The sequence below is a fragment of the Antechinus flavipes genome, chromosome 4 (assembly GCF_016432865.1).
Source record: "Antechinus flavipes isolate AdamAnt ecotype Samford, QLD, Australia chromosome 4, AdamAnt_v2, whole genome shotgun sequence".
NCBI classification, from domain to species: Eukaryota; Metazoa; Chordata; class Mammalia; order Dasyuromorphia; family Dasyuridae; genus Antechinus; species Antechinus flavipes.
This window is the reverse complement of record NC_067401.1, coordinates 195,784,621-195,803,582: the sequence shown is the minus strand read 5'-3', so window position 1 is coordinate 195,803,582 and position 18,962 is coordinate 195,784,621. Positions and strand designations below refer to the sequence as shown.

Here is an 18,962-nt window from a genome sequence, read left to right as displayed (position 1 = left end):
CTCCAGCTCACATTGTCTTAGAAAACTGAGGTAAACAGGTTGAAGTGAACAGGTTGAAGGGTCACACAGCTAGTAAGTGTTTGAGATCAGATTTGCATTCAGGAAGTTGAGTTTTCCTGACCACAGGCCAGGTACTACACAGTAAACAGAACAACCGCATACCTACAATCAAAAGTGAATGTTGCAAAATTACAAAAAATAAGCATGGCTCCAAAGAAAATGAAAAGATACCTCCATCCTACTCCTTTGCAGAGATAGAAAATCCTTGAATGTGACACAGTACATATATTTTCAAACTTTCTTGCTGATTTAAAAAATATATATTATTTGTTATAGTGGGTCCCTCTTTTAGAGGGAAGGGGGGAAGGACACTGGTGAAATTTTCAGTGACATTGTTATGCTACAGTTTCCTTTAATTGTTCTGTCTCAGTTTCCCTAAATTGTTCTACTTCAGTTTCCCTGAATTGTTCTTCCTTAATCCCCCTGGTTGCAATCCCCTCTTCCTGACCATTAGAACTGATATAAATGAGTACAGAGATAACTAGCCCTGACCATTAGCATTCCATAGAGCCATAAATTGTAGATATGTTATTTAGAGATAGGTATGCATATCTTCTATTTCAGACATCTTGGCTTCTAGGTCATCCTAAGTTATCAAGAATTTATGGCCCTTACTTCTAATCTGTCAGAACTGAATTTATGGTCCATTCCTGAAAAGTTCCTGCTCACCAGTGCACTACTTATGCCGCCCTATCTCCCCTTCTCCCCCCAACTTTGTCTCTCTTTATCACTGAAGTCCTATAAAAATCCCTGGAATTCTTCACTCATTGCTGGATACTTTGAGACTTATTCAGTGCTGGGGGCAACATGGATCCTGTTTTGCCCCCAGCACAATCTCTCTCTCTCAAATAAAATCTCTATTTTGCCTCAGTTTCTCCTTCATTACAACATAAAACAAACAAACAAACATCCTTATTAAAAAAAAAAAAATCTGGGCCTGAAATTTCACTGATATAGAGAACACATGAGGAATCTCTTTTATTCATGTACATCAGCATCTCCTCTATTGTTGGGCGGGGGCACTGAAAGGACAAATGACTTGCTAAGAGTCAAGTTGCTTCAAAAACCTAATGACAAATATTTAGGTCCCTGATGGATGTCTCTAAGGTCCCTTCCAGCTGAGAGATCATGATTTTATGATGATTCAAGACTATCTAAGCAGACAGGAAAATGAATAATGAATTTTATTTGTTTTAGATAATGTGGATGGAAAAACGTGGGGCCAAGACCACTTTCAGACTCCCTTGAATATCCAATTTAGACTAAAGAGTGCAACACTAAGGTATGGTAAATCTGATTTAAAGGAAATAATTTTGGAATCATTGGCTTAAGAATTCAAATTGATCTGCAGCTGACAAAAATTGCTACGAACTTACAGCAAGTGGAAGGACACACAAAAATAGCAAACATTTTCTCCTCATGTTTTCTGGTTGTTGCTCCTCAAGTAAGACATAACAGAGAGCAGGAGGGAATGCAGGACCAAATGAGAATCACTGAAGAGAAGGGAGTTAAATTTCATGTGATGTGACAACTCCCTGCCTCCTCTTTCTCCTTTTAGGGGGATTAGGAAAGATGAAGGCTGCAGGACCAAATAAGAATCACTGAAGAGAAGGGAATTAAATTTCATGTGATCTGACAACTCCCTGCCTCTTCCTTCACCCTTTTAGGAGTGCTAGGAAAGATGAAGACTGTAAAAAGAGTTTAGAAGATGACAAAATCACTGAGATCTCAAGAGATGCTGGAATATTAGAATTAACCCTGTCCCTTCCTTTCTCCTCCCCAAAAATTTGTAGACTGATACCTCTTGCAGGGGGCAAATTCAGGGAACTCTACCCAAGAGAGGTCATACAGGTTAAATCTTCAGATGCATGGGGAGAAAGTAAAGGCCTTCACCATAAAATGGGTCATTTTAGAGCTAAAAGGGCCCTTTGGACTATCTAGTTCTGTTCTTTCCTTTCCTAATTAGCCCTATTTTGTGACTTTGGTGGTATGGGGCTGAAGCAGCAAACACCATGTAAGCCACAAAGTCTGAAATACAGTTATGCTAAACCAAATTAAAATGCAACTAGGGAGTATTTAGCAAAATAAATTAAAATATAATAGAATGTAGATAATGTCAGTTTTCTAAGTCAATTTCTAAGCCAGTAGGGTCCCTTAAGTGGTCCTATTTGAGTCTACACCGGTTCCCTTGAGGAAAAAGCTTCCCACGAGTAACGATGCTACAACTTTGGGGCTTATTACTTTAAACATAAGTGTCTGTAAAAAAAAAAAAAAAAAAGATTAAGTGACTTCCCCCAACATCACACAACTAGTATAGGGTAGAGATGGGACTAAAACCCCTGGCTTCTTGATTCTCAGGTCAGCTGTTCATCTACTAGGCCCTTTGGTCCCTCACATTACAGAGCAAAGAAGGGTATCTTTCCTATGTGAGGTCAGCCATGTGAAAAAATAGAGGGTTGGGCCAGAGATAGGAAGACCCAAGTTCAAATCTTGACTCAGATACTTATTAGCTGTATAATCTTAAACAAATCATTTGTTTGTCTCAGTTTCCTCCCAGGGTTGTTGCGCAGATCAAATGAGATACTATTTGTAAAGTACTTAGCAGAGTAGTTGGCATATAGGTTCTATATGTTATCAATTATGCCCCTTTCCTTTGACATTTTGGTACCATCACTTGGTACGGAGCCTAATCACTTCATTCTTTTTGTATGTTCTCCATTAGAATGTAAAGTCCATGAGGGGAGGGTCTGCCTTTTTGTATTTATTTATATTCTCATCACTTAGCACAAAGCCTAGCACCATGTGACATTTATTTTGTGGCTCAGTCCTGGATCACTCTTTATGACCCCAAGGACCAAGTATACCAAGCTTTTTTATCTTCCACTAGCTCTCAAACTAGAACTTCTGTCCAAGTTCACGGTTTATGTTACTCATCTTCTGCCATTTCCCTCCTCATTTGGCCTTCAATCTTTCCCAACATCAGGATCTTTTCAAATGAGTCCTGAATTCTTATTTCGTGACATATCTTAGGTTGTTTCATTCATATTGGACTTTTCTGACACCATTTGGCGTTTTCTTGGCAGAGGAACTGTAATGATTTTGGCATTTCCTTCTCCAGCTCATTTTACAGATTAGGAAACTGAATAAATCGTTCCCTTTCTCCCTTGTCCCAGGCCAGTCAATCATCTTGTGTGGAAAGGTGAAGAATTTACAGATTAAGCATCTATTGATCAGAGACTATTAACTAAAGTAGATCAGGCCTATAGGCCCCAGTCACGTGTTAGATGAGTCCTGGACTGCATTCCATTATCCAAAGAAAGAATTAAGTGGCCGAAGCTGTATATCACCTTTTTCACTGTATTTCACTGACCAAATAGGGGGATAAAGCTTTATGTAACCAATCACAACATACAGACGGTGGGATTTGGGGGATTCTTTGTCTAAAATGTATAAAAGTTGTAAGCATCTCCAAGTGAATGACTCTCCTGTGGGTATCCTTGCTGTCCTTTTGGCCCACAGGCCAGGACAATCCGCTTCTCGAGAGTCTAATAAATTCTTTCTGTACATTATTTGGAGCCACTCCTGAGTAGTCAGCTAGGGTAGGTGCAATTGCCCCAAACAATCTCAATTATCAAATTAATTTTTCTAATGTGCAGGTTTGACCATCGCTTTCTCCCCATCCCAATTCAATATACTTCAGTAGTTCCCCGTCACCTCTAGGATCAAATGTACAATACTTTTATCCTTCATAACCTAGCGCCTTCCTACCTTTCGTCTTACACCTTCTACTTCCCTCTTCCTCTAAACATTTCCTCTTCCATTCAGGGACCCTGCTGGTTGCGATCATTTACCCTAGCGGTCCCCATGTCCCGAATGCGATCACTCCGCATCTGCACTCCTGGCTTCTCAAACCGCTCGTTCTGCGGGTGCCTGCCCACCTGATAATTTCCATTTACGCTCCCTATATTTTTCAGTACACACTTGTTACATAACGTCTCCTCCTGGGGAATGAAAACTTCTTACAGGGCAGGAGCGACGTTTTTGCTTCACTTTTAACCTTCACAAGTCTAACCCCTCGCGAAGAGGCTGGTAGGCGCTTTAACAAATGCTTGCCCCGAAGGGCGGGGCCAGGAATTGAAACAAGTTTCCTGTTTCCTAATCAAGCGCCCTTTGCGCGGCTTAGAGCTGCTAGGGGCGGGTCGGGGAACGCTTCAGGAAGAAGGGGAACTCTTTAAATTTACGAATACAAGTGTGGCTCAGCCCGAATCTAAGCACTACAAACCAGGGGAGGTAGGGGGACTCAAGGTTATTGCCACGTGCAGATGTGTAGCCTAAGCCACAACCTCTTCCAGGAACGTTCCATCACCCCGCCTGCGTCGGGAAGACGAGCTCGCGGAGGCGGAGCCGCGCATGCGCACCCCGTCCTCGGGCCCCCTCCGCCCTCTACACATCTCACCTCCGTCTGTTCTCCGACTCTGAAGCGCCGCCGCCGCCCCCCGAGGAAGGAGTCTTGGACCTTCTCCGCCGCCGTCTTTTTCCGGCAGTTAGAGGCGCTTCCTGTTGTCCTCGCCTTCCCCAATAGCCTCTTTCCCCCTTCTCCTGAGAACCTCCCCGAACAGCCGACGAGAGGCTCCTCCCCTCTTCCGGCAGGCTGGCAGCCGCCGGGGGTCTTGGCCTGACAACGAAGCCAGCTGGGAGGGACCGACGCTGGGGCTCGATCCTGCGGCCCGGCGGTCTCTGGTGAGCGGCTTCGTCTTTGTCACCCCGCCTCGCATCCCAGACCTCCGTTTCTCCAAGCCCCGCGCCCTCCTCCTCCAGCTCTGTCCCTTTTCAAGTCCACTTCAACCTCCCCTTCTCCCAGTCCTTCTCCCTTCCCTCCGTCTTCTGGGTCCCCTTTCAAGCTACCTCTGACCCTCTCTTCTGTCCTTCACCTTCTTTCCTCTCTGTTCCAAACCCACCTTCAACTTCCCTTTCTCCCAGCCCTGCTCTGTCCCACTCCCTTCTTTGTCCTTTCCAAGCCAGCCCCTACCTTCCTCTTGTCCCATCCCTGCTCCCTCCCTTCACCTTGCCTGCCCCTTTCCAAACCCACCTTTAACCTTCCCTTGTCCCAGTTCTGCTCCCTCCCTCTCCCCACTGTCCTCTGTGTCCCCTTGCAAACCTGCCCCTGTCCTCCACTTCTTTCAAGCCTGCTCCCTCCCTCCTCCTTCTCTACCCTTTCCAAGTCCATCCTCAGCCTCTCCCTGATCTCAGCCCTGCTCCTTCCCACTTCTCACCTTCTTTGCCCCTTCCAAGTACACACTGACACTCCTCTTCCCTCCGCCCTGCTGCTTCCTCTCTGCTTCCTCTCCTTCCACCTGCCGCCAAAGCTTTCCCCCGAGGGGTCAGCACCTCGCTCCCGCTCTCTGAGCCTTCCACTTCTGGGTCCTGCTCTAACTTCTGTTCCCTCCCCCCAAGCCTTCTCTGCTGCTTCACTGAACTGCCTCCCCTTTCAAGCTCTCTCTATCTAGACTTTTCCCCCTTCACTGCACTACCCCACCCAAAACCTCTTTTCTCAGTCCCTCTGCCTTCCCTCACCCACCGATCTCCCCCAACAGATAACTCCCACTCCCAGCTTTCTCTTTTCCCAGTCCTTTTCAATTCTCTTCCTTCCCCTCCCAAAACCGCTTCCTAAGGTTTCGTCCTCTCCTCCTAGGAATGCCTATTCTGAGCTCTTCCTTCACTCTCTTGATCCCAGAACCATATACTCGTGCCCAGAATTTCTCCCACCTACCCAATTACCCACCCCAACCACTGCTCCCTCTGAGGGAGAACACTCCTTTCAAATCTTCCGTTCCTTCTCTTCTCCAGTCCCATCTCCCACTAATTCTCCAAATCTTTATCTTCTGTTTATCCCCTCCTAAAAGTACTACCACTTCCTAGGCACCCCTTCCTCTCATTTCCATACACACCTTCCTTCTTATCCTGAGCTTTTCATTTAGAATCTCCCCTACTAATCTTCCTCTTCTGAACAACCCCATAATTTCTTTTGAATTCTCCTTTCTCTCCCTCTAATCTCTGTATCTGATAAGCTCTTGTGATCTCTCCTCATTGCCCTGTCCCTGACCCTTCTGTTCCCTTGCAAACCCTCCAACTGCTTCCTGTTCCAATGCCCTCCTTGCAAAATAACTTCTTTGTTATCGCCTCAACAACTGAAAGCCCTCTTCACCCTAGTCCCTAGCCCATCTGTGAAATCCCCTCTATGCTATTCCCCTTATTCTCCAAATCCTCATTTATTCTGTATTCCCCACCCCCACCCCCAACTCTCCCATACCTTTGATTCCTATGGAAGGGAGTAAATATTACCCTGTTTTTTTTTTCTCTGTTCTCTCCATATTTTAAGCTAATTTGTGATAGTTCCTTTCTCTTCCTCCTGAGTCTTATAGTATCTTTAATCCCCTTCCCTTTTCCAGGTTGAATGGAAAAGGAATGTTTCAAACTTTCTTCCTCCCTCCCAAAGCCTTGGTACTTTTCAGACTGCCTGTTTCTTCCCAAATATCCTGTTAATTTTTAGGATACCAGATTTTTGGTTAAGAGGATAAGGGGAGGTAGGAATGGCTGTGATGAAATAATACAGTAAGGGACAATGTTTTACAGCTATAGGAAAGATAATATTATAGTTGATTTTGTTAAAGAGATAAAGAAAATAGAATAACAGTTGATCATTATTAAGTTTTTAACATACATTATTGTAAACAACTCTTAGGTAAAAGGTACAGGTATAATTTCCATTTTTTAAATGTGGTGATAGGCATAGAAAGGTTTATAGCACAGATATAGAGCAGAAAAGGATCTTAAAGATCATGTAATTCAATTCTCATATTTTACAGATGAAGAAAATAAGACTTAGAGAGATTAGATGACCTGCCTAAAGTCACACAGGTAATAAGTGGCAGAAACTGATTTGAACTTAGATTTTATGACTACAATCAGTGTTTCTGCCACTCTACCATGTTGTCTTATCAAAGCTTATGTGCAAGGCCATACAGCTACTCAGTGCCAGACCTGGGATTTGAATCTCTGAACAGAGGGAGGGAATGCAGGTGAAATATTAAGTGAAGATGGAGTAGCAGAAAGTGTATAAAAGAGGTAATTCCTATCCCCAATAAGGAATGAAACTCAAGGGATTTTTAAAAGCTGAAAAACTAGAAAGTGGAGAAGAGCATCCATTTTTCATGTGCCTCAGAGGGCAGTCTTGTAGATTGGGATTGCAATTTCTCAAAATTATCTGTTTTAACCAGTTTGTTTCAATTTCTCTCTTTACATGCCACTTTTTCCATGTGCATTTAAGCATTTTGAGAACAGGGACTCTTTTATCTTTGGATCTCCATCTCCTAGCAAAGTGTCTAGCACATAGAATAGAAACTTTAAAAATGGTCATCCTATGAATGAAAGAGAAACCCTTCTTGTTCAGAATATAAAGACAGAGAAAGTAAGATTGGGATGAAGAAAATGCTCAATCTTCCTTGTTTGTTATTGTATCACTCCCAGAGAAGGATGGGTTAAAGGAACAGTCACCTACACTCTGAATCAATCTGATCTATATAGAAAAAAAAATTCCCTAAATCTAAAAAAAATACATAAACTTAAATCAGCTAGATATTAGCTTACTTTTTACTTGTGTGACTGAGCAAGGATTCTGTCCTCTGGCTCTTTATAACTACCAGCTCTCTTCCCCATTATCTTTATATATACACATACAAGCATCTTAACATAAGAGAATCAGAAATCAACAAGAATTTTTGAGTACTTTTGTGTAGGAGTCACTGTTTAGCAGAAGAGAATAAACATGCACATATAAAACATTTAAGTGACAAATTAACTTGATGAATAATTCTTTGTATATGTAATATTGGCCTCAAATGCAAAATAGTAATCTAAATGAGACATTTTCAAAATTTCAGTGGAACTATATGGGTACTCTAACCATCAATACAGATCCTACCCATCCTTTCTCATTAAGTTTTGGCTATGTTGTACCATATATCCTACCAGTATGCTGGTTTAAAGGATTCATAATATAAAATAGGTACCAGTGCAACTTTGGATTGTCTATCATTCCTCACATTTGGTACATGACTGACCTTTCTTCTTTCCCAATTATACGTCTCTTTTATATTACTTACATCTCTCCTTTTGCACAATTTGTTAGTAATATTACAGCTTATTTACCTGGCTATTAAAAATAATAGCTAATCTACAGCACTTTAAGGTTTTCAAAGCATTTATTATCTCACATTTTCTCATTATCTCACACAATAACCTATGTTGTTATGCCCTTTTTTTATAGATACTGAAATTGAGGCTCAGGTCAATCAATTTAACTATGATTGAACCTATGATTGTTTGATAAAAATCTGAGACAGACTAAGACTTTTGCTGACTTCCAATATAGCTCTCTTTCTACTCTACCATACAAAGCTTCTTATAAATCACAGGGTTAGACAATATGTTGCTAGGAAAACTGTTTAGAGTAAGTTTAATATAATGACCATCTCTGCTAACATGACAACCAACTTGATTTTTAGAGCTGATCTCTTTTAGGGTTTGGGGTTTTTCCTTCATTATTTTCCTTCTAGTTTCATCTAAATGTTCAGAATGGAAACATTTGAATTTGTCTATATCAGTGATTATCAAGTTTTTTGAAGTTACTAATTGTTAGTTTTCCTCTAGAAGGAAAAACCATATTGAAAATCCTTCTCCCATCTCAAATGCCTGACTTTTTTCCAAAAGAAAGAGAAAATGTTTAAGAAATGCCCTCTTCCCCTCAAAAAACACTGAATTTTTTTTTCCAGAAAAAAAGAGTATAAAGATTTCTTAAGAAATCTGAATTTGGGGGCAGCACTTCCTAGCTATGTGAACCTGGGCAAGTCAACTTAACCCCAATTGCCTCAGTTAAAAAAAACAACAGAATCAGAAATTTGAATTTTAATTGAAAAAACAAAGCCCTTTAGTAGATCCAGGAGCTTTAGAAAACTTTAGACAGACAACTTCCTTTGATGCACATTGTCACCCTTCCAAATTATCTAATTCTATGTCATTTTTCCCCCTATCTTTCTATAAATCCTCCACCAAAGTACCAGCAGCCTTTCTCTGATTCTCATAATATTTTATAGATATGAATACAGTTGTATCAGGTACTTCTTGCTATGTGACCAATCTACCTTCTTTTTGGTCTCAGAGGACCTCGGTAATGCTTTTTAGGCTGCTTTTCCTGAACAGATCATTACCAATACGTGTTAGCCTTCTTACATCCATTTTTTGTTTTCCTCCAAGTCAGTTGCAATGTGATTCTTACAGTATTATATGATTCACAACTATGTAACATAAGTATTTATGTTCCAATGTTAGTGACAAAAATATGAGTTTTGGGAAAAGGGACAGCTTGGGATAGATGACAGTGCTATATATCTTCCCAGGTATAGTATAGCTCTAACTATTTTTCCTATTCCGATCCTATCAGACTTCCTTGTTTACTCTTAGTCTTTCAGATCTATGATCTTGATGAGTTGCTTTTCATTGCACATCATAATGTTGGCAATATAAGGCTTTAATCTGCTTTGCTATTCCCATATGAATGGCAAAACTAATTTCTTTTGAACGACCATGGCTTTAAAGAAAAATTAAAAAATTAATTTATTTTGAGATAACCAAAGAAAAATTGTTGGGGGTATTAAAATCTAGGCTAGGAATCACTCATATAGACCATGCTATGTTTTGTTTATTCCTGTTTAAACTGCAGGAGTTTCTCAAGCTATTTTCAAAATAAAATTTTATGTTATATTCTTACTACTTAATTGTTAATTTTTTGGTTTCTCTTTTCCTTCTCAGTGACCCTTATCTCCTGTCACACTAGAGATATTCTGCCTATCCTGGGGAAACCTAGAACAGGAAAGGTCAAGGGCTACCAAAGACCTGCAGGTTGGAACATGAGGAAATTTTAAATGAAAACATTTGATCCATAAAAGCAAGAGGAAATACATTGGCATAAAATCAGAGCAGTTTTCTTGGTTTTGGGGGAGTCGAGGTGGGGGTAGGAAATAGTTACTCACTGAATATGTGAATTGATACAGAGCAATAGTATCTTTTTACTAGATGATTAGGATTGAGCTTAAATGATGTTACTATTGTAGAAAGAGGAAGTTTGAAGAAAGGTCAAAGGGAGTAAAAATGTAGCCTTTAAAACTGGAAGAAGCCTGTGTTTGAAAGTTGGAAACTATATCATTAGAAGATTCATTGTGCTTAGAAAAGTTTGACTTTTTTTCTTATGTAACCTCCTGCTGGCTTAAAATATATAGAAAATAATATTGAGGAGCTGCTGTTTTGAAAGCACTGAATCTGCCACCTACTGACTTAATGACCTTGTACAAGTCATTTTCTCTGAAATATTGGGGAGGGGGGGAGGAATTGGGTTTCCAGTTCTAAATGATATGAGCCTATAGCAGTTTTTTTCTTGAAATCAATATTTTACTGCTTTTATTTTCCTTTTTATCTAGACCCTTACGCATATATTGAAGATTATCATCTTTGTTCTTTAACTCTGATCTCTGAAGTAATGGGGAAAATATGGCCTGACAGTAAAATGATACTATTTAGTTTTGTGATTTTTCTTTCATTTGTTAAAATATAAACAAAGGCACATAGGACCTAAAATTTTAATCACATTCTCTGACAGAAGAATCCCTACAGAGAGGTACAATTAAATGCAATTCTCACTTCTGAATTATAAAAAGAGACAGAGGACTGAGTTAAAATTTTCCTCAAAAATGTAGTTTTACATGTGGTTTTCATTGTGGGTGGAGAGGGCATAAGAGTGACAAATAAGGAACCACACCCAAGCTTCACAAACCAAGCAGAGGTTTCTAAATTCTTTCTTGTAGTGTAGATCTCTAAAAAACATTTGAAGTTACTTCCCTTCTGTAAAAATGTAAGTTGGTATATTATGATGAATTAAGTCTATAGTATTTTGGAGCCTGTATGTATTGCTTATCTTGGCACATTAGGAATGAAGGTGCGGACAGTTTTTGAGCCTGGATTTTGAATCTTTTTCCTTTTATGAAATTAGCCTTTGTTTATTGCCTGTGTTTCAAAATATTGGTGAACTTTACCATTTTATTTTCTAGTTATAACAAATACATGTTCATACTTGACTTTTTAGATTTTAAATCTTAATCTAAAAAAGCAAACTATCTTTAAAAAACAACCAAAAGATTGGAGGCAGAAGGGAATCTAGTAAGCTTTCCATTAAATTGTCCCTTGTCTCTCTTGGTTTTCATGTTGCCTTTTTGTTGGAGTGAAAGGAGGCTGATTTAGAAGAAGCTTGGGGGAGGGGGAAGGAGTAAAGTGCTAGAGATGGGAAAGGTTGTACTCTTAGCCATCTGGCAAAGAATAAGAATACCGGTTGGCAAAACTGTCTGGAAAAAACATGGCTTTCATTTTAGAAGAAAAATATCCCTGATTTTTTGCTTCTGAAAGCTAGACATTTTCTCTGCAAAATTATGGTAAGAAGTATGATGTTGTGGAGATGGAAGTAGATGGAAAGCTAGGTATTTTGTGGCCCCAACTGCCACTGAGAAGCTACCCTGCCTGATTCACTTTGTTCTTCTAGACTTCCTTATCAGTAAAATGAAAAGTTTGGTCCTGGTTGTCTCTGAAGATTTCTTCAAGCGCTGAAGTTTTATGAATCTTTTTAGGTGTATTGCAGATTCTGGGATAGCTAGCTAGCATCCCTCATTGTCTATGATGAATGGTTGAATTTGTACATAAATTTAAATTGGAAATTGGAAGGATTCTTATCTTACGGTTATTTTCATAGTAAGAAATGGCAAAAATAATTGAATAGCCAACATCTCCATTTTTCTTTCCAGCAGCCATGGCAATGACAGGTTCAACACCTTGTTCATCCATGAGTAATCATACAAAGGAACGTGTTACTATGACAAAAGTGACTTTGGAGAATTTTTACAGCAACCTTATTGCACAACATGAAGAACGGGAGATGAGGTAAAAATAATTATTTGAAGATATCATATGTTGTCGGCACAAAGTGAAATTTTCATAGTAAAAACCCATTATAATCATCATTTGTAGACCTAACTAATAGCGATTAGATGTCTCTTTACAACACAAAGGTTTTCATACCTTTGCCTTTGATTTAAATTAATCATTGGGTAAACATTGAGGTAAACAGCTGAGCAATTGAAACAGTTTCTTAGAAGTTCACTAGTAAAATTGTGTGTGTGTGTGTGTGTGTGTATGTGTGCCTGTTTACACATAGGTAAAGATGATGTAAGTTGAAAATGAAAAAGCATGAACATTTGGGAGTGAGATGGGCTAGGAATTTAAGAAAGTTTTATAGAAAAGCTGAATCTTAAAGGTAATAATTTTGAGAGGTAGATATAAGGAAGAAGTACACGAAGAAGTACATCTTGTATTGGCAAATGGACTGAAGCTGCAAATAAAATGTTAAGTTTGAGGAGTAGCTAGTAGTCTAGCTTGACTGGGTTATAGGTGCTATATAAACTAAGATGTAAGGGTTACAGTGGTTTTAAAGTTGAATTGAATTGAAGAATTTGTATTTTATCATCAAGCATTAGAGAGGGAAGATTTTGGAGTAGGACAGTGACCTAGTCAGATAAGTGCCTTATAAGTTGAAATCATTTTGGCATCTATATGTGGAGGATGGGTTGGAGAAGGAAGAGGTTGAAAGCAGGAAAACCAATTAAGTGCCCAATAGAGTAGTCCACATAAGAGGTGATAAAGGCTAGATTTAGGAAAGAAGTTTTGTGAACTCATAGAAGGGGATAGATGTGTAAAATGTTCTTGCGGTAGAATTGATGAGACGTGGCAATTAACTGGATAATGGGGAGTTGGATGGAAAAATCTAGATGGTTGATAGTATTCTTATTTAGTGTTGTTTTCTTCTTATACCATACCCTTGGTTTTAGTGCAAAGTTAGTCTGTAACTTTTCAGAAGTGCTTAATTAGTACCATTTGTGATATGAGCAAAATTCCATCATTTTGGTTACATGTAACAAGGCTAGTTCTATGTTTTAACCACTTATTTTTAAAAATTAAATTAAATTCATTTTGTTACATTTTAAGTTCTAAACTGTCTCCTTTTCTACCTTGCATTAAAGAAGGCCATTATGCATACTTTTATTTATATTTCTCTGGAAGTAGATAACATCTTCCTTCAAAGTTCATAGTTCTCTTTTAGTTGTATTTAGAATAACTTGTTTATTCATATTATTCTCTTAATGATAATTGCTCTTCCCATGTACAGCTTTGTCTTCTGCTCATTTCAGTTTTCATTATTTCATGCAAGTTTTTCAATGTTTTCCTAAAATCAGTCTCTCATCTTGTCTTAGTAGTATTCTAGTACACAGTAGTATTCCATCACAATTGTACCACAGCTTTTTTAACCATTCAGTTTCCATTTCTTTGCCACTACAAAGAGAGCTGCTCTAAATATTTTAGAACATGTAGGTTCTTTTTCTTTTCCTCTGATCATTTTGGGAAACAGATGTACTTATTGACATCCATCATATGCGTAAATTTGTTTACCACTTGTGTGCAGAGCATGATACTGAAGTCTGGAGAAGAGAAACTTAGATGTTTTCATTTTAACTTCATGGAGCTTATAGTCTAGTAGTGGAGAGTATATATAAGAAGAGCCCATAGAAACAATCCTTGGCTTATCTAATTGTCCTTGAAGCTTTATAAGGAATACTATCTTATTTTATTTTATTTTATTTTATTTTATTTTCTGCTGAGGCAATTAGGGTTAAGTGACTTGCCTAGGGTCACACATCTAGGAAGTGTTAAGTGTCTACGGTCAAAGTTGAACTGGGGTCCTCCTACCTTCAGGGCTGGTGCTTTATCCACTATGCCACCTAACTGCCCCAGGAATAATATTTTAAACAGATATGTTCTTGACCTTAGTGTCTTTCTATAATGAAAGAACCTGCTTACTTTGACAGAAATCCTCCCCTAATCCCTTAATGTAGCATGACAGTGTGACTTTGGTAACTAGAGGACTTATATATAATCTTAGCATAAATTCTAGAATGTCTTACCAAAACGGAAAGGAAGTCTTTGAAGATATTGGTTCAGTGATAGACAGTTTTGTCCTCAAAGGACCACCCTAGATAAGTTTAGAGACAAAGGTGATCACAGTTCTCATGCAGATCATTCATAAACATGTTTTTGGCGTAAATGAGATCTGCCCTAATGAACATCTCTGAAGTACCAAAGGAGTAATTCTGAAAAATTCACTGTCAGACCAGTTTTATACTGAATGAATATGGGTGAATGAAGCATTTGCTAAGTGCTTAGAAGATGCAAAGCACTATGTTAAAGGTTGGAAATACAAATTAAAAAGCCAGACAGTTCCTACTCTCAAGATACTCATATTCTAACAGGGAAGACAACACATGGATAGTTTCAGCTTCCAAGTCAGATAGAAGGGTCCTATGGCCCTTAGAGGGCAACATCAAAGCAGATGGTAGTGTTTCTTTGTCATTTCCATTTAGAAAATCATCATTTTCTGATGTAGAACTTCTTACTGGTGACAACTTTTCCTCAAACATAGGCAGCCATCAGTAGTATGCTTTAAAAATTAGATTTTTTTGTGTGTATATACTTATATGTAAATATAAATATGTGTGTGTGTACACATATATAGACATATAGATACATACACATGTATATATGTAATTTAACTTTAAAGTATACCAGTTTGTATAATGGAATGCAAAATTTTTAATAGAGAAAAGAAAAGCTAATATAGTTTATACAGTTCTTTTTTTTTGCCCACCAAGAAATGTAAGTTTTAAAATTCCCATCATCTACTAAAAAAGGAAAAACAATGCAAAAAGATATTTAAGAATTAGGAAAAGAAAGTGGGAAGTTAGGAAACAGAGATGCTATGAGTATCTAATATTCACTTGCCAGAGAGGAAAGTTATCTACTGTATTGGATCTGCTGATGTTATAGATTGAGAGTGGAGTTTCTAGAACTATTTATTTTATTTTGCTTTTAAGCTTTTTTATTGATAGTTTTTATCCTTATATTACCTTTATTTTAAGAATGAAAGAAAAAAAAGAAGCATTTCAGAAAGACTAACCAATGTGTCAGCTGTCATGTAGGGTTCCACACCTAATCTTCAACTCTTCAGGGCCAAACTTAATCTTCATGGTTATAGTGTTCAGTTTTGACTTTTGTTAATTTCCCTTTACATTCTTGGACTCATTGCATATAGTGTTTTCTTGACTTTACTAATTTTACTTTGCCTCAATTCATTTAAGTCTTCCCCATGTTTCTTTATAGTAAATGTGTTCATTTTAATTAAATCTTGTGTTGACTGATACTTCTATTATTTACATGGTGTTTTCTATCAAAGAATATAAGCTCCTTGTGGTCACCAAAGTCTAGTATAATGTTTGGCACATAGAGAGTATTTAATTAATAAATGAATTAAATTACCTCAAAACCTATGCAGGTCAATATTATGGCAGTTGATTTTAATTCATTTATTTTATGAACTAATTAATATCAACCTGGAGATCAGAAATGAACTTGGCTACAGATTTCCAAAATAAAGACATGAAATCACATGAAATCTCTTCTTATGCATCATGGGAACACCTTAACTTCAAATTCTGGCAGTGGTGCCAAACTGTCACCTTTTGACCCCCAAGTGACTGGGTTCTTATGACTTTAATACTTATTGTTTACCATTCTCTTTGCTTTGGTAATGATGATGTGGCTTTGAGGAGAAGGAAGATGTGAAAATAAAGGAAGTAGATTTCATTTTATGAGAGAAAGAGTATATAAGTGTATGTGTATGCATATGCCTGTTATGAAAGGTTATCAAATACCAGCTGTTTTGTGGTTTAGTGAAGAGGAAATTCTGAAACACACACGCGCACGCGCACATATACACTTTAATTTTGAACAGGATTTTCTGTTAAATTAGTATCTTTTAGTACAACATAAAATTAAAAAGCATTAACTTTCCCATTTTGGGGTAGCAAATGTATTTCTGAGTGAAAAATTTGAGCTCTACAATATAAAAATTAATTTAGAAGTCTTAAGGGCTTTGAAAGAATGTCATCTAAAAGTTATTTCACAATCTTATGTCAGTATGTTTTTGTTGCTTTTGTATGTTTGTGTGTCTAGACAAAAGAAGCTAGAGAAAGTGATGGAAGAAGAAGGTTTAAAAGATGAAGAGGTAACTAATGATTGAAAATATATCCTTTGAAAACAATGTAATAGATTATGTATTGTTAAACAAGTTCTTAAAGGGGACTTAGAGGAGATAGTGTTCTGATTCAGAGAAATAAGAATTTATTGAGCCGTCACTTTTTTTTTTTTTTTTAAGCTATGGTATTTTATACAGGGATTTATTTAATTGAGGATCCAAAGGCAAAAAAAAAAAACAAAAAATGATTTTAATAAGTATGATGATAAATAGTTAGATTTCCTAGAAGAGGGAGGACTAAAATTTGTAAAATGGAGTCATATTTTGCAAAAGCTTTTCTCAGGCATATAAAATTTTTTGAAAGAGCCTTGTGTCAAAACTGAATGTTCCTCAGACACACAGTACTGAAGACATGATTAATTCTTTCCTTCCATCTAAAAACCTGGAAGAGGTGAAGAAGTATACTTGACTAATCAAATGACAACATAGAGAGCTGAAGCAAATTAGAAAGGCTACAAAAAGGAAACATGGGGATAAGTGAAATTGAATAATTGTAAAGAAATTGTTCTTATGAGAGTGAATAGAAGTAATGTTCAAGTAGAAGGAAATGAACCACAGAGATTAGAAAAGAACTAAAAGCATTTAATTTGGAATCAGTGGACCTGTCTTCAAATCCCATCTGTGATCTTAATACTTGTGTGACCTGGGGGAAGTCACTTACCCTCAAATTTCTCATCTATAAAATGAGAGAGTTGGATGATAGGACTTTGAAATCCCTCACAGCTCCATATTTATAAGCCTGTGATTAATGGCTCACTTTTCTATCTTTTAAGATTTACAAAGTTCTTTCTTTATAACAATCCTAGTTATTAACAGGGTAGTGCAGGGGAAAGAGCTCTGGATTTCCAGTTAGATCATCTGGCGTCAGATCTCTCAGCCTTTCTGCTTACCACTTGTGTATCAGTAGGCAAGTCATGTCTCCTTTCTGGGCTTGAATTTGCTCTTCTGCAAAGTCTATTTCAATTCTGCAGAAGAGGGAGCTGAGAAAGAATGAGCGCCTCATACTGGAAAAAATCTTAGAGGTTATCTCTTCCTACTGCCCTATGAATATGAAACCTGACTACCTACTTCATGAGTAACATATTTGGGAATGGGGTGTAGAAAGCAATAGCGTTTTAAAATTGGCCACATATTTTGCTTAAAACAGCCTCCTCTGAAATCAGACAAGTTGTGCACTTGTCCTCATCACACAGACAGATAGATGGCAGCTCTTGGAGTGCTGAAGTGATGTGGCCAACATCATGTAGCATAAAGGTTGGCATTGGAACTCAAGTTTTCAGATTTCAGATATCTCTTTAACTTCCTATTGAGGTAAATGAAATGTTTGTCCTTGTTTACCCTTTAATTAGAAAAATAGAAAGTGTGGATATAATGTATAAATTTAGTCCTGAAAGAGGTTGTTTAAAAGTGTTTGGTCTAGTCTCTAAACTTGTTTTCTAATGTGTTTTATTACAAATTTGTTGCTATTGAGTGTTGTGAGGACCTCTCTTAGAATTTCTAGGTAGCATAGAATAGGAGGAAATATTGTTTGCAACCCTTGTTCCTCCTCAGTAAAATGAGGAAGATGGATGTTAGGATTTCTAAGGTGTCCCACAGTTATTTGTTATTCAAAGGCTCTATGAAATGTTCAAATGTGGGATACTGTTATTTTGCTAAAAAACAGGGGGAGGGATGATTGAAAACGATAATGAACATTAATCCTTGGTCCATATGTGCAGATGGGTCAATAGTAAATGAAAATTTTGTTGAACTTGCAGAATTCTAATTTTATTCCTCTAATTTAACCATTTAGAAGCGACTCAGGAGATCAGCACATGCTCGGAAGGAAACAGAGTTTCTTCGATTAAAAAGAACGAGACTTGGACTGGAAGACTTCGAGTCCTTGAAAGTAATAGGCAGAGGAGCATTTGGTGAGGTAAAAAATGCAACTGCTCAACAAATATAATATAATAATGGTTGTACATAAGGGCTTCAAAGCTATTTATAGGATAATATCGGGGGGGGGGGGGAAACAGGGTATAAATCAGGAGGTAGAATTGCTATGTCTATCATCCCCAGGTCATGTTGATCAGTTGTTCAGTTGTATCTGACTCTTTTATGACCTCATGGACATGTCAGACCCTTTTGTCCTCCACTATCTCTTGAAAGTTCCTGTTCATTGTTTTCATGACACTATCTATCCAATCATCATCTCCCTTTCCTTTTCCCTTTTGCCTTAAATCTTTCCCAATATCAGAGTCTTTTTTATGATTTCATCTCAATTTATGGCCAAAGTATTTAAACTTTAGCTTTAGTATTTGAGCATCTAGTGAATACTCTGAATTAATTTCTTTTAAGTATTGACTGATTTGACCTCCTTGCTGTCCAGGAGACTCTCAAAACTATTTTCCAGCACCATTATGCAAAAGTATTAATTCCGTGGTGCTCAGTTTTTCTTATAATTCAACTATCACAGCCATGCCTTGGATAAGCAATTGGCTTCTTACTTTTGCCCACATCAGCATTCTGACTCCTCTGTTTCCTCTTGGGCTTTTATTTTCTTTCAGGCTCCCAGAAACTCATTCTCATTTATCATACTAGCTATTTGTGTTTGGTCAGAGCT

At 37.8% G+C, this 18,962-nt stretch overlaps 1 protein-coding gene across 2 annotated transcripts in view; it reads left to right on the top strand.

The window, feature by feature from the left end:
- The first annotated feature begins 4,475 nt into the window (after positions 1 to 4,475).
- The window catches only part of STK38 (serine/threonine kinase 38), a 37,515-nt gene continuing 23,028 nt past the window's right edge, over positions 4,476 to 18,962 (top strand). The window contains exons 1-4 of one of the 2 annotated variants that reach the window (XM_051996655.1): positions 4,476 to 4,800; positions 11,967 to 12,099; positions 16,279 to 16,330; positions 18,153 to 18,275. In XM_051996655.1, the coding sequence (XP_051852615.1) occupies positions 11,969 to 12,099; positions 16,279 to 16,330; positions 18,153 to 18,275 (306 nt within the window). In that variant the 5' untranslated portion in view covers positions 4,476 to 4,800; positions 11,967 to 11,968. Of the gene's footprint in view, positions 4,801 to 11,963; positions 12,100 to 16,278; positions 16,331 to 18,152; positions 18,276 to 18,962 lie in introns of both variants that reach the window. The other variant, XM_051996656.1, reaches the window with a different exon arrangement.